Here is a 13,789-nt window from a genome sequence, read left to right on the forward strand (position 1 = left end):
GTGAGATCACGGTGTTACCATGTGCTGACTGAATGTGACGCGAGCAAAATCTGTTTGACTGCATTATTTTCTTTTGGAATGAACTAACTGGGGGCAGGCGACACAGCACAGTGCGCCGTTTTGAGCTGAACTTTTGTCTGATGCCCTGTTTATATTTATAAAGCTTGCTTTGAAAGCGCCGCTATAGGCTGTTTTCACAGCAGCCATTTTGACATGTAATTGCAGGTTAACACAGGTGAAATTGATGAAATTAAGAGATCAACACAAGATTCAGATTTGATCAAATCAAATCCAATCCAATCCTGAGTCTCAGGAATAACATACTGAGACACACCTGATCATTTTGTTTTAAATGTTATTAAGATAATTCAAAAGTTAAAATAATTTATTATTTCTGTACATTTATTAACTGTTACTCAATTTAAACATTGTTGTGACACTAAATGTGATAAAAAGCATGTAATGACTTGTTTAGGACCAGTGACTGAATTGGACCAAAAAAGGTGCCAGTACTCTATTCAGCAGTTGCATGACATGATCATCACATGTATCTTGTATATTTATAATTATACATATATCTAGGTAATATATCCCACTTCAAATGTATTTTTCTATGCATTTCATTCATTTCATTAGGCCTACATATGACATACATTTCCAATGTTTGTAAATGTATATCTGTTTGATATTTTTTGTAGATATTGATCAATTCAAATTGTACACACATATAATAGGTTATTGCATATATGCTACAATAAAACCAACTTAAAATATGACATCTGTTGACCTCCATATTAAACTGGATGATGAGAAGTCGTACAACGATCAACTCGTTAGTTCACAGAATTCATATAATAAACATTTTAGTTATTGAAGATTAACTCGTGTGTTTGAACATGAATGTGATTAAATAATGAAGAGAGATGTTTGATAAATGACTCGGTGGAGATGAAACTTCATGGCTCTCCCCTGTATGTCAGTACATCAGCTGTTATTAATAATAAACATATCAGCGTCTGGCTGCTGGTTCTGGTTCTGGTATTACTGGGCATCAGATCAAAACCACATTCTGTAGCATCGCCCACCTCGACTATGAAGCTCTGAGAGTCAGATAATAACAAAGTTCACTTTTAAATTATTACCTTCCATCAGCAGCTTGTCCATCTTTAAAGGTGATAGAAAGACCTTTAGACCGGTCACTCTTCATGGACACACAGCTGGGTTCAGGTCCAGATTCAGATCCAGGATCTGGTCCAGGAGAGTCTGGTTTCTGTCGCTGCATCCTGACACAAACAGAGACAGTGATGAGTAACGTTCTCCTGTTCATCAAAACTTCATCTGAAGAAAGAAACCGTCTCCTCTCAGTTGATTAGTTGACTAATCAGTTGTTGACTCTTTGTTCACTAATAAAGTTAGTAGTTAATATTATAACCATTCAGTAGTTAATATTATAACCATTCAGTCGTTAATATTATAACCATTCAGTAGTTAATATTATAACCATTCAGTAGTTAATATTATAACCATTCAGTAGTTAATATTATAACCATTCAGTAGTTAATATTATAACCATTCAGTAGTCAGTAGTTAATATTATAACCATATAGAGTAGTTGAGTGTGTGACAGTGAGTGTGAATAATGATGGTGGACAGTAGAGATGGTCATCTCACCTCTGAGTTTTGCTCTGAGTGGTTTTAGAGGGGGGGACTCCCTCCTCACACTGATCCATAGCAGAGTCCACCCTGCTGGGAGAGATGCACTCTGGACATTTAGAACAGAGAAAACATGTTATTAATTTGATTGATAGCCCAAATATATATATTATATTGACATCAGTGTGTGTATATATACTGTATATATATACTGGGGAAACAAAGTTCGGAAACTTGTGTTTGGTCAATTATTTCTCTGTTGTATCAATGTTAATTGGCATTGTATTTTACATCGTTGGAAAGCTTGTTTATGTACCTTAACAATGATGTCCAACTTGTAAGGATCATGCATTTGTGGGATGAGCAGCACAGCTGATTATGTGGGTAGCGCCCAAGAAAAATGTTCCAAAATGCTCTGCCAATGGTAAACAGTGTATTCTCATAAGGCTACCAGGAAGCCTGCAATGACTGCCCTTCACCGTCAGGCCCGTTGGCGCTGGTGTCGACAACACAGACAATGGAACCTGAACATGTGGGGGAATGTCATGTTCATTGATGAGTCCAGGTTCTGTCTGCCAAAGTTGGACGGCAGGGTCAAAGTATGGAGACGACGCGGAGAACGCTATGCTGATTGTTGCACCGATGGAGTAACAGCTTTTGGTGGGGGCAGTGTCCTGGTGTTGGGGGGGGCATCCAACATCCTAAAGTCACCCAACAGCAATGTGAAAGACTGGTTGAGAGCATGCCAAGACGCATGAAAGCTGTGATTGTAAATCAAGGTTATTCCACCAAATATTGATTTCTGAACTCTTCCTAAGTCAAAACATTAGTATTGTGTTGTTTAAAAATGAATATGAACTTGTTTTGTTTGCATTATTCCAGATCTGAAAACACTGCATCTTTTTTTGTTATTTTGACCAGTCGTCATTTTCTGCAAATAAATGCTCTAAATGACGATATTTTTATTTGAAATTTGGGAGAAATGTTGTCAGTAGTTTATAGAATACAACGAAAAATTTCCTTTTACTCAAACACATACCAATAAATAGTAAAACCAGAGAAACTGATAATTTTGAAGTGGTCTCTTAATTTTTTCCAGAGCTATATATATATATATATATATATATATATATATATATACATTTATATTTGACCACTTTACTCTTTTATTAGTATTGTTCTCTGTTTTAAGAGTTACCTTATGGTTTTACTTCATTTATTTATTTTTACTGTCTGAAACTCTTTATAACATCTGTTTTGAAAAGTGCTATATAAATTATGATATTCTATAAAACAGTTCAAAACAGTGAAATGCAGTTTACACCTGAATGCATCAGTAATAATAATGTCTTCATATCATGTATTATAGTGCAACACTCTCAGTTCCTGCTGATCCGTTAAAGGTTCTGTAGATGACATTCAGAGCCACTAGATGTCGCACTAGAGCACCAGCATCTCAGACCAGAACTAAATGCCCCCCCCCATCACATGACTTCTTCCTCCTTCATTCTCTGCTCAGGACGCCATCACTCCACTAATATCTTTACATAGCAGATCATGAGATCAAAATCTCCCTTTAAGTACATTTAGCTGATAATACTTGTGTACTTTTACCTGAGTGACGTTTTCAAAGCAGAGCTTTAACTCTTACTAACAAAGTACTTTGACAGTGTTGTATTTGTACTTTTACTGCAGTAAAGAATGAACTTTAGACTGCTTTACATCCTGTCATGAGTTTGAAACATGAATAATCAGTGAGAGTCAGTCATGTTTAATGTGTCACTTATTGTCATCACACTAACGGATAACCTTCAGTCCTGTCTCTCTGCTTCTCATTTGATTACTGTATATTGATCTCCATAGGGTTAGCATGGTTAGCATGGTTAGCATGGTTAGCATGGTTAGTATGGTTAGCAGGGTTAGCATTATTAGCAGGGTTAGCATTGTTAGCATGGTTAGCATTATTAGCAGGGTTAGCATGGTTAGCATGGTTAGCATTGTTAGCATGGTTAGCAGGGTTAGCATGGTTAGCAGGGTTAGCATGGTTAGCATTGTTAGCATGGTTAGCAGGGTTAGCAGGGTTAGCATGGTTAGCATGGTTAGCTACTGTAGTTAGAGCAGCTGGTGATCATGAACACGGTGGCTAACAGCTAACTGTTAGCACAGAGCTAAACTCTTCAACACAAACAGCTTTTTACAGTTTGATGAAACTAACATGAGATCAGCTGAGAGGCATTCAGCACTGAAAAGGGTCACTTACCAAAAGTTTAACCTGGAGGAAACATCTGAGACACAACGGGACAAAGTGAAAGTAAAAAACTGATTACACAAGAAGTCACCAGAGAGAGAGAGGGAGAGAGAAGTCACCAGAGAGAGAGAGAGAGAGAGAAGACACCAGAGAGAGAGAGAGAGAGAAGACACCAGAGAGAGAGAGAGAGAAGTCACAAGAGAGAGAGAGAGAGAGAAGACACCAGAGAGAGAGAGAGAGAAGTCACAAGAGAGAGAGAGAGAGAGAGAGAGAGAGAAGTCACGAGAGAGAGAGAGAGAGAAGTCACGAGAGAGAGAGAGAGAGAGAAGTCACGAGAGAGAGAGAGAGAGAGAAGTCACAAGAGAGAGAGAGAGAGAAGTCACAAGAGAGAGAGAGAGAGAAGTCACAAGAGAGAGAGAGAGAGAGAGAGAGAAGTCACGAGAGAGAGAGAGAGAGAAGTCACAAGAGAGAGAGAGAGAGAAGTCACAAGAGAGAGAGAGAGAGAGAGAAGAGGCTAAATTGAGCCATATGTGGTATGCCTAATCTATCAATCAATCACACCTGTCTATCACTGAAGTGAGGTCATCATAGAACCCCCCGCTCCTCCCACACACACACATTGTGCTTATTGTAGTAATTTTCTTTAGTGAGTTCCAAAACACCATAGAAAAATTAAAGAAAATGCTATAGTGCTACTATAGAAAACGTTTCTATTGTATAACTATGGAGTTTTATATCGTGTCCGAAGAAAACAAAGAAATACTACAGGAAACACTATAGTGATAATAAACACTATAGTTACTATAGTGATAATAAACACTATAGTGATAATAAACACTATAGTTACTATAGTGATAATAAACACTATAGTGATAATAAACACTATAGTTACTATAGTGATAATAAACACTATAGTGATAATAAACACTATAGTGATAATAAACACTATAGTTACTATAGTGATAATAAACACTATAGTGATAATAAACACTATAGTTACTATAGTGATAATAAACACTATAGTGATAATAAACACTATAGTTACTATAGTGATAATAAACACTATAGTGATAATAAACACTATAGTGATAATAAACACTATAGTTACTATAGTGATAATAAACACTATAGTGATAATAAACACTATAGTTACTATAGTGATAATAAACACTATAGTGATAATAAACACTATAGTTACTATAGTAATACTGATAGTTTTTTGTGGTATTTTTTATAGTAATTCTTAATGGTATTACTTCTGTGTTTTTTGTCAGGGGGAGATGGTTTAGTTGTTTAAAACTAAATGGTTTGTGTCCTGACGATGGTCCAATGGAGAAGGACGCTGCCCTTCAACACGGAGACGTGGGATCAAACCCCTGCCTGGACAAACAGGTGTTTGTGTGTGTGATGAATGAATGAGTCAAAACTAATAAACCTCAAACCAAAACTAGAACCGCGTTGCTGCGTCTGCGTAACTTGCAATTTCTCGTTGCTGTTTATCTATGACAGAGCCAACATTCGAGGGAACACAGAGACATAGTAAGATAAGAAGATAAGAAAGCTAACTTTACTTGTTTTATTTTGTAGTAACATTAGCTCGTAGCTAACTCAACCTGCATCTATTCACCACATTACATCACATTACGTTCATTTGGCAGAAGTTTGTCCAAAGTAACTCACAATAAGAGCATTCACATCACGTAGCAGTGAGAGCTGGATATCATCCAGAACTGGGCATGTTTCCCTTTTAAACTGATAACTAAAAGCATGTTGAGTGCAACAGTACAAGTGTTTAGAGATGTGAGTTTTAAAGAAATGAGACAAGTTAGTGTTAGTGAGGGTTGTTGAGATGTTTTTTGGAAAGGTGGAATTGCAGCCCGCTGCTCTTTGTAGTCAATTTGAGCCATTTTGCGTCTCTTTGTGGTCGTTTGACATCTCTTGTTGGTTATTTTGAACCTATTTGCATCTCTGTTTAGTCATTTTGCATTTCTTTGCATCTGTTACTCACCATTTTGAATCGCTTTGCAGCTCTTTGTAAATTTCCACCTAACTCGTCGTTGTTCATCTATGACAGAGCCGACCTTCGACGGAACACAGAGACAAGGTAAGAAAGCTGGCGACGGCCAAAATGCCGAACTCAAGGCTCCAAGACAGCAGTCCACAAACCAACGGGTGACGTCACGGTGACTACGTCCTCTTCTTATATTCAGTTTTTTTATTTTTACACCGTAACGCTGAGATCAACTCTACAATAAAAAGTAGGACCTCTACACATAGCAGCAGATCTGGAACCAGAGTCCTGGATGGGGGCTGGACTTCCTCCCTCTCCATAGTCCACAACATGTTCATTCATTAGTTCCCTGATACAGAACACCTGAGGCTAAAAGATGATGATGTCTAATGTCTCAGTAAAGAGAGAAATGATGAAAGTGATCAAATGAACCAAAGAAAACTACAGATTTTATTAAAAGCATTTAGAAACATTAGAAAGATGAAATATTGAATATATGACTGTATCCCATTCATTACATTACAGGATGACTCAAGAGAGAGAAGAGTTCATGATGAATGTTGATGATCAACAGATGACACATGAAGGATTTGTGTTTGAGTGAGTGTGATGGTGAACACACTGAACTTTGACTTCAGTCCACAGGAGACACTCAGACCTGCAGAGGACACAGAGACACTCAGACCTGCAGAGGACACAGGGACACTCAGACCTGCAGAGGACACAGAGACACTCAGACCTGCAGAGGACAGAGACACTCAGACCTGCAGAGGACACAGAGACACTCAGACCTGCAGAGGACACAGAGACACTCAGACCTGCAGAGGACACACAGAGACACTCAGACCTGCAGAGGACACAGAGACACTCAGACCTGCAGAGGACACAGAGACACTGAGGAACCAGACCAGAACCCAAACCCAGGATAAAGAGGTTCAGTGAATGTGGTGCTGAAGGTGTGGAGGTGGATCAGGGCGTCAGAGGAGACTCTGTAGAAGGCCAGAGTGCCAGCAGGATAGTCCACATACACTGCTACTCTACCAGAGGAGGAGGAGGAGGAGGTGGAGGAAGAGGAAGAGGAGGAGGTGATGGGTGTTCTTCTGTCATTGTGCCAGACATAGTAACCATCACCAGAGCACTCCAGACTCCAGGACTGATCGTTCCATCCAAACACACAGTCTTTACCGTATCCTCTCCTGCTGATTCCTCCGTAACTCACTGATATATCAACCCCTCCTCTCCACTCCACCTCCCAGTAGCAGCGACCAGTCAGACCAGTTCTACACAGCAGCTGAGGACGGGAGATAAATCTGTCTGGATGATCAGGATATGACTGATCCTCCTCCACATGTGTCACCTCCCTGTTGTTGTCAGACAGTTTGAGGTCTCTGTTTACTGTGTTTGTGTCCAGTTCCAGTTGACAGACATCTGATGGAGAGAAGAAGACACAATACAGCTGCAGGTCAACATCTGGTGATTTATTAACAACTCTACTGACAATCACTGAAAGAAAAGTGACATCTGATATTCAACTGTGAATGACGTTTAACAACCTTTAACTAGAAACTCAACAATCCAGTTGTAACAGCATGAACAGCTCCTCAACATGAGACACTGTGTTCAGTGAAATGACGCGCCGGAAGTTGCGCCCATATTTCACGCAAGGTATCATGGGGGCTAGGAATAAGGTTGATATGATGACGCCTTACTCCTCTAAACTTTTTATCCTGTTCAGTGGTTCATGTTCTGCTTTCTCTGGTTCTAATTTTACATGTTGTTATTTTTTAAAGACTAATTTAACATCAGGCTGACGGACAACAGTTGAAAACTAGCCTTTTGGCATAATATAAATGAATCAAACTTAAAACACACTCACACTTCCTCACACCAGGTCTCAGTCTCTGCTGTCCACCATGGTCCATCCTGCAGGAGGAAACACGGTCACAATCAACTTCATACAGCTTCACTCGAATCCTCCATTAAACATGAACCAGAGTTCCTCAGTTAGGGACAGAGAGACAGTGTGAGAGCTGCTGTTGTCTTTCTGTCTGTCCATCTGTCCACACCTGAGGGAGTCCAGTCTGTTGTCTGTCCATATCTGACAGTGTCCAGTCTGTTGTCTGTCCATACCTGAGAATGTCCGGTCTGTTGTCTGTCCACACCTGAGGGAGTCCAGTCTTTTGTCTGTCCATACCTGAGAATGTCCGGCTGTAGTCTGTCCATACCTGAGAGAGTCCTGTCTGTTGTCTGTCCATACCTGAGAGAGTCCCGTCTGTTGTCTGTCCATACCTGAGCGTGTCCAGTCTCCTGTGTGGATCCTCCAGTCCAGCAGACAGCAGCTTCCCTCCTGAGTCTCCTGGATGATTGTAGCTCAGGTCCAGCTCTCTCAGATGGGAGGGGTTGGAGCTCAGAGCTGAGGCCAGAGACGAACAGCCTTCCTCTGTGATCAGACAGCCTGACAGACTAAACACACACAAACACACAGTGTAAACTTTCTAAATTAAAATTAGTTCTGTTGTGGAGGAGGCTGCTTGGAGTTGTGGTCAGCAACACGATATAGAGGTAGCCGGGGGGTGGGGGATGTCCTGATGGCCTCAGGATTGCATCTCTGTCTCTCGGTGATGAGGATGTTCTGAAGGCTGAATTTATCTGTGACCTCCAGTGAACACTGGGGCACCTTCAACACTGAGGCCATAGCACGCTACCAGAAAGTGGTGTATTGGTCCTTTAGGGTTGGGAGTGAGTCACTGCCCCATGTGAAGAGTATTTTGCAGTCTTGGTGATGAGTGAGGGTGAAATGGAGGGTGAGATCAATATCCTGATTTGTGTGACATCAGCAGTAATGGAGCCATTGTACTGGACTGTTGTAATGAGCCTGAAGAACACCTCTTCATTTATTAGTTGATCTATGATACAACTCTCATCGATGACTTGTTTCGTTAGTGTTGTGGTTTTATTCTCTTTAGACCACATGTTGGACTACAGATTAATATTATTAAATAACCGTAATAAACCTGGGTTTTATATATCCAAGTCAAGATTCTGTGTCAATACTGGTGACGAGCTCCTGAGTCAGCAAATCCCTTCAGTACGACATTGCTGCCACATTTAATACAGGATCATAAAAGGGACTATAAATGCCTAAATATTTAACTTGCACTGTAACTCAGGTCCAGGTCTCTCAGACTAGAGGACTGGGCACTGAGAACTGACGACAGATCTTCACAGCTTTTATTCGACAATATACAGCCTCAAAATAAAAACTCCATCCAATAATAAATGTGAAGAAAATCAGAGCTCAGGGAGTCATTATCTTTCAAATAGCTGAACACCAACCTGAGAGTTTCCAGTGTACAGTGGGGACTCTTCAGTCCAGTAGACAGCAGCTTCACTCCTGAATCCTGCAGGTTGTTGTTACTCAGGTCCAGGTCTCTCAGACTAGAGGACTGGGAGCTGAGAACTGAGGACAGAGCTTCACAGCTTCTCTCTGAGAGGTTACAGCCACTCAGTCTGAAGAAGAATCAGCAATACATTAAAAACAATTTCAAACAATGGTTGTTGTTGTTTCTGAATAAAGAAAAACAACATTTAATGTGGATAGTTATGTGTCCACGTACAAAGCTTTGTTGGAGGCTTTGACCACTGGCAGCAGCCTCAGAAGAGCCTCCTCTGAAGCAGAGTATTTCTTCAGGTCAAACACGTCCAGATCTTCTCCTGATGACAGTAAGATGAAGACCAGAGCTGACCACTGAGCAGGAGACAGTTTACCTGTGGCGAGACTTCCTGAATTCAGGGACTGTTGGATCTCCTCCACCAGAGAACAATCATTCAGTTCATTCAGACAGTGGAACAGATTGATGCTTTTCTCTGCTGAGGAGTTCTCACTGATCTTCTTCTTGATGTACTGGACTGTTTTCTGATTGGTTTGTGAGCTACTTCCTGTCTGTCTCAGCAGACCTCGTAGGAGAGTCTGATTGGTCTCTAGGGAAAGACCCAGGAGGAAGCGGAGGAACAAGTCTAGGTGTCCGTTTGGACTCTGTAAGGTCTTGTCCACAGCACTCTGGTAGAGATGTGTTGGCTCAGGTTTGTCTTTGAAGACTTTAGACCACCAGGAGGTTTTTTGTTCTTCTGCCATCAGATTGACACCAGAATTGATGAATATCAGATGGACATGAAGAGCAGCCAGAAACTCCTGAACACTCAGATGGACGAAGCAGAACACCTTGTCCTGGTACAGTCCTCTCTCCTCTTTAAAGATATGTGTGAACACTCCTGAGTACACTGAGGCTGCTCTGATATCGATGCCACACTTTGTCAGGTCTGATTCATAGAAGATCAGGTTGCCTTTCTGCAGCTGATCAAAAGCCAGTTTTCCCAGAGACTTGATCATCTTCCTGCTCTCTGGACTCCAGTGTGGATCTGTCTCAGCTCGCCCATCATACTTGATGTTCTTCACTTTGGACTGAACCACCAGGAAGTGGATGTACATCTCAGTCAGGGTCTTGGGCAGCTCTCCTCCCTCTCTGGTCTTCAACACCTCCTCCAGAACTGTAGCAGTGATCCAGCAGAAGACCGGGATGTGGCACATGATTTGGAGGCTTTGTGATGTCTTGATGTGGGAGATGATTGTTCTGGTCTGGTCCTCATCTCTGGATCTCTTCCTGAAGTACTCCTCCTTCTGTGGGTTGGTGAACCCTCTGACCTCGGTCACCATGTCAACACACTCAGGAGGGATCTGATTGGCTGCTGCAGGTCGTGTGGTTATCCAGAGGCGAGCAGAGGGAAGCAGTTTCCCCCTGATGAGGTTTGTCAGCAGCACATCCACTGAGGTGGACTCTGTAACATCAGTCAGGATCTTGTTGTTGTGGAAGTCCAGAGGAAGTCGACACTCATCCAGACCGTCAAAGATGAACACAAACTGGAACTCTTCAAACCTGCAGATTCCTGCTTCTTTGGTTTCAGTAAAGAAGTGATGAACAAGTTCCACCAAGCTGTACTTCTTCTTCAGCACATTCAGCTCTCTGAAAGTGAATGGAAATATGAACTGGATGTCCTGGTTGGCTTTGTCTTCAGCCCAGTCCAGAGTGAACTTCTGTGTTAAGACTGTTTTCCCGATGCCAGCCACTCCCTTTGTCATCACTGTTCTGATTGGTTCATCTCTACCAGGTGAGGCTTTAAAGATGTCTTCTTGTCTGATTGTTGTTTCTGGTCTGTCTGGTTTCCTGGATGCTGTTTCAATCTGTCTGACCTCGTGTTCATCATTGACCTCTGCAGTCCCTCCCTCTGTGATGTAGAGCTCTGTGTAGATCTGATTCAGAAGGGTTGGGTTTCCTGCTTTAGCGATCCCCTCAAACACACACTGGAACTTCTTCTTCAGGTTAGACTTGAGTTGACGTTGACACACTGGAGCAACAGTTCCTGAATGAACAAACAAGAAAGGAATTCAGTGAGTGGATCCTACAGAAGATCAGAGAATCTAAACATTTAGTTTTTCCTCCTTCATCAGTTTTATTCAGCTCATCAGTGGAGGACAAACAGCCTCTGATCTGATGAAGATGTGTGCAGCATATTAACAGCAGAGTTTTAAATGTAAACTTCTCCCATGTTGTCTCCATTTCCTCTTTCCATCATGTTAAATCTGTTAAAATCCTCTTACTGCTCTGCAGACAGTCAGCCAGCTCCTCCTGCTTCATTCTACTCAGGAAGTTCAGTGTGATCTTCAGAAACGCCTCTCTGCTGCTCCTCCTCTGCTCCTCATCCTCACCGTCCAACACCTCCTCATCCTCCCTCTGACTCTCTAAGCATTCTGGGTAATCTGGACTCAGAACCTTCTGGATCTTCTTCAGCTCGTTTTTCACAAAAGTGCCGATGTTGTCCTCCAGCAGCTGGAACAGAAAGATAACTTAACATTTAATTTAAAGAACCCAACATGTGATTCATCTGTCAGTCTGAAGGCCTGCTGGTCTGAACAGAGCAGCATGGAGACTGTTGGGACCTGAATGGTAGTTTCGCATTTAATGTGTGGTTTATGTAGTTAATAGTGAAATGTGTGTTTGTACATGTACACACCATAAATATGGAGTCCAGGTCTGTTTGATGCTGCTGAGCAGACTGACCACCGAGGCCCTCTGAGCTCTCCTGATGAACTCTGTGGAGAAAACATCAAGTTTAAGAACATTTAATGATTTTAATCTGCAGCTAACTAAAGGTGTTCTTAGATGACGGCAGAATGACGGCAGCTGTGATTCAGGAGGTAGAGTGGGCGCTATAAAAACACGAACATTACTAAGACCTGAAAGCGTCCTACTGGGGGGTCCTACAAGAGAAAGAGGACCTAATGTCAGGAGATGTTTGAGCTGTGTCAGAGGCAGGGATGGAAAACTTGCTGTGTAACTGTGGATGTTGGATGTAGAGACTTGGCTGGTCATCATCGAGTCATCAGCATCACATCAGAGGCTGATGAACAATCCAGATGGTGATGGATCAGAGGGAGTGATCTATAGTGTCTGATCAAGGTGGGCTGGGTCACCTGGGAGAGGGTGTCCAATGTTGAAAGATCACATCACTGCTGATGAGATGAAGTGTACCGTTGGGTATATCTCAAAACCACCAAGCCTGGTTTAGCCAGTGATGCTGTTGGGACTCACCATTCAAGATGGTGGCAAAGACAGTGAACTGCGTTTCCCAGGGTCCTTTAGTCCTTAACTCCATCCATGGACTCAGTAACCATGGCTACTGATCCATGACCCATTCAGACCTATGTGTGAAATCCACATAGGACAAAACCAAAGCAAGGAACAAAGCAAGTTAACACCAAGCTGCTAACTCTGCAGGAACAAAGGACCGGACCAGTTTCCCTCCAATCTACACAATTGGATCTGAACAGAGGTACTTTCCACAGCCTGGCTTCTTCATGTTCAACCAATTGAATCGCCGGTTAACAAAGAGCCCCTTTTTCTTCCACTGGTAAAGTAACTGGGCCTACCTTAGCACAGCATTAGCATATAAATTGCACATGACTAAGCAAGACTGTTTTACCTTGACTTCTATGAATGTACGTGCATTGATTGGGTTTAATGCTATTCACTGAGTTTTATTGTTGTGATATTGTTGTAGTCAGGATATTTGGGTAACTGGCTTTGCCACATTTGATGTCTTTAATTATGCTTCACAGAGACAAAATGTCTTGCATGCTAACTAACTCTTTTCTAAACCACCGCATTATCCGACACATATTAAGATCACATACATAAACTGAATTGGTTTAAACACAAACATACACATTCAGAGAGTCTCAAACTACCACATCACACAACCCTTTGTTCTTACTGAGCACATGTGCTCTGAAAGACCATTGTGTTTGATGTCCCAGAGGCCATCTTTCATTCAGGCATTCTCGTAGTTTCACATGGTGTGCCCTATTGTTTTGTTGTCTGTGAAACCTCAGTCACCATTTTGAGACAAGATGCCATCTTGTCTTTGTTGTTAATTTTATTGATATTAATGATTATCTTTAATATTTTCTAATAACTAGACCAGCTCCTATCTGCTTCCCCAACATTAATGGTGCCCCGTGTGAGGCAAAGTATTGTTGGCAATATTAATTTCATCATAATTTTTGGTTAAATCACAAAATTTTGATTCCACTTCTAAACAAACCAGAAGTGTTGACATTATACACCACTAACCTTCCACGGGAGTAGACGTCCAACTGCATTTATAAACAAGTACATTATGGTGAGAAATGTAATTTGAGAGATTTGGACTACTGATTAACACTTTAAACCCTCATAGTGTTATTTGAAGTACTTGCTATTGCTGCTAATTCAAGTTAACCTACTCAGTAGAACTTGTAATTATTTTTGGTTCAGCCTTTG

At 41.4% G+C, this 13,789-nt stretch overlaps 1 protein-coding gene across 3 annotated transcripts in view; it reads right to left on the minus strand.

The window, feature by feature from the left end:
* The window catches only part of LOC119491090 (NLR family CARD domain-containing protein 3-like), a 30,891-nt gene that overhangs the window by 12,569 nt on the left and 4,533 nt on the right, over positions 1–13,789 (minus strand). The window contains exons 6-12 of one of the 3 annotated variants that reach the window (XR_005207536.1): positions 11,982–12,060; positions 11,569–11,797; positions 9,530–11,330; positions 9,249–9,422; positions 8,202–8,375; positions 7,789–7,835; positions 6,677–7,340 (exon numbers count right to left, since the gene is read on the minus strand). Coding sequence is in view for 1 of the 3 variants with exons in the window: in XM_037774729.1 (XP_037630657.1) it covers positions 6,781–7,340; positions 7,789–7,835; positions 8,202–8,375; positions 9,249–9,422; positions 9,530–11,330; positions 11,569–11,797; positions 11,982–12,060 (3,064 nt within the window). In the remaining 2 variants the exon portion in view is untranslated. The remainder of the gene's footprint in view (positions 1–6,676; positions 7,341–7,788; positions 7,836–8,201; positions 8,376–9,248; positions 9,423–9,529; positions 11,331–11,568; positions 11,798–11,981; positions 12,061–13,789) is intronic. The other 2 variants (XM_037774729.1, XR_005207537.1) reach the window with 2 other exon arrangements.

Source organism: Sebastes umbrosus, chromosome 7, assembly GCF_015220745.1.
Source record: "Sebastes umbrosus isolate fSebUmb1 chromosome 7, fSebUmb1.pri, whole genome shotgun sequence".
In the NCBI taxonomy this organism is placed as follows: domain Eukaryota; kingdom Metazoa; phylum Chordata; class Actinopteri; order Perciformes; family Sebastidae; genus Sebastes; species Sebastes umbrosus.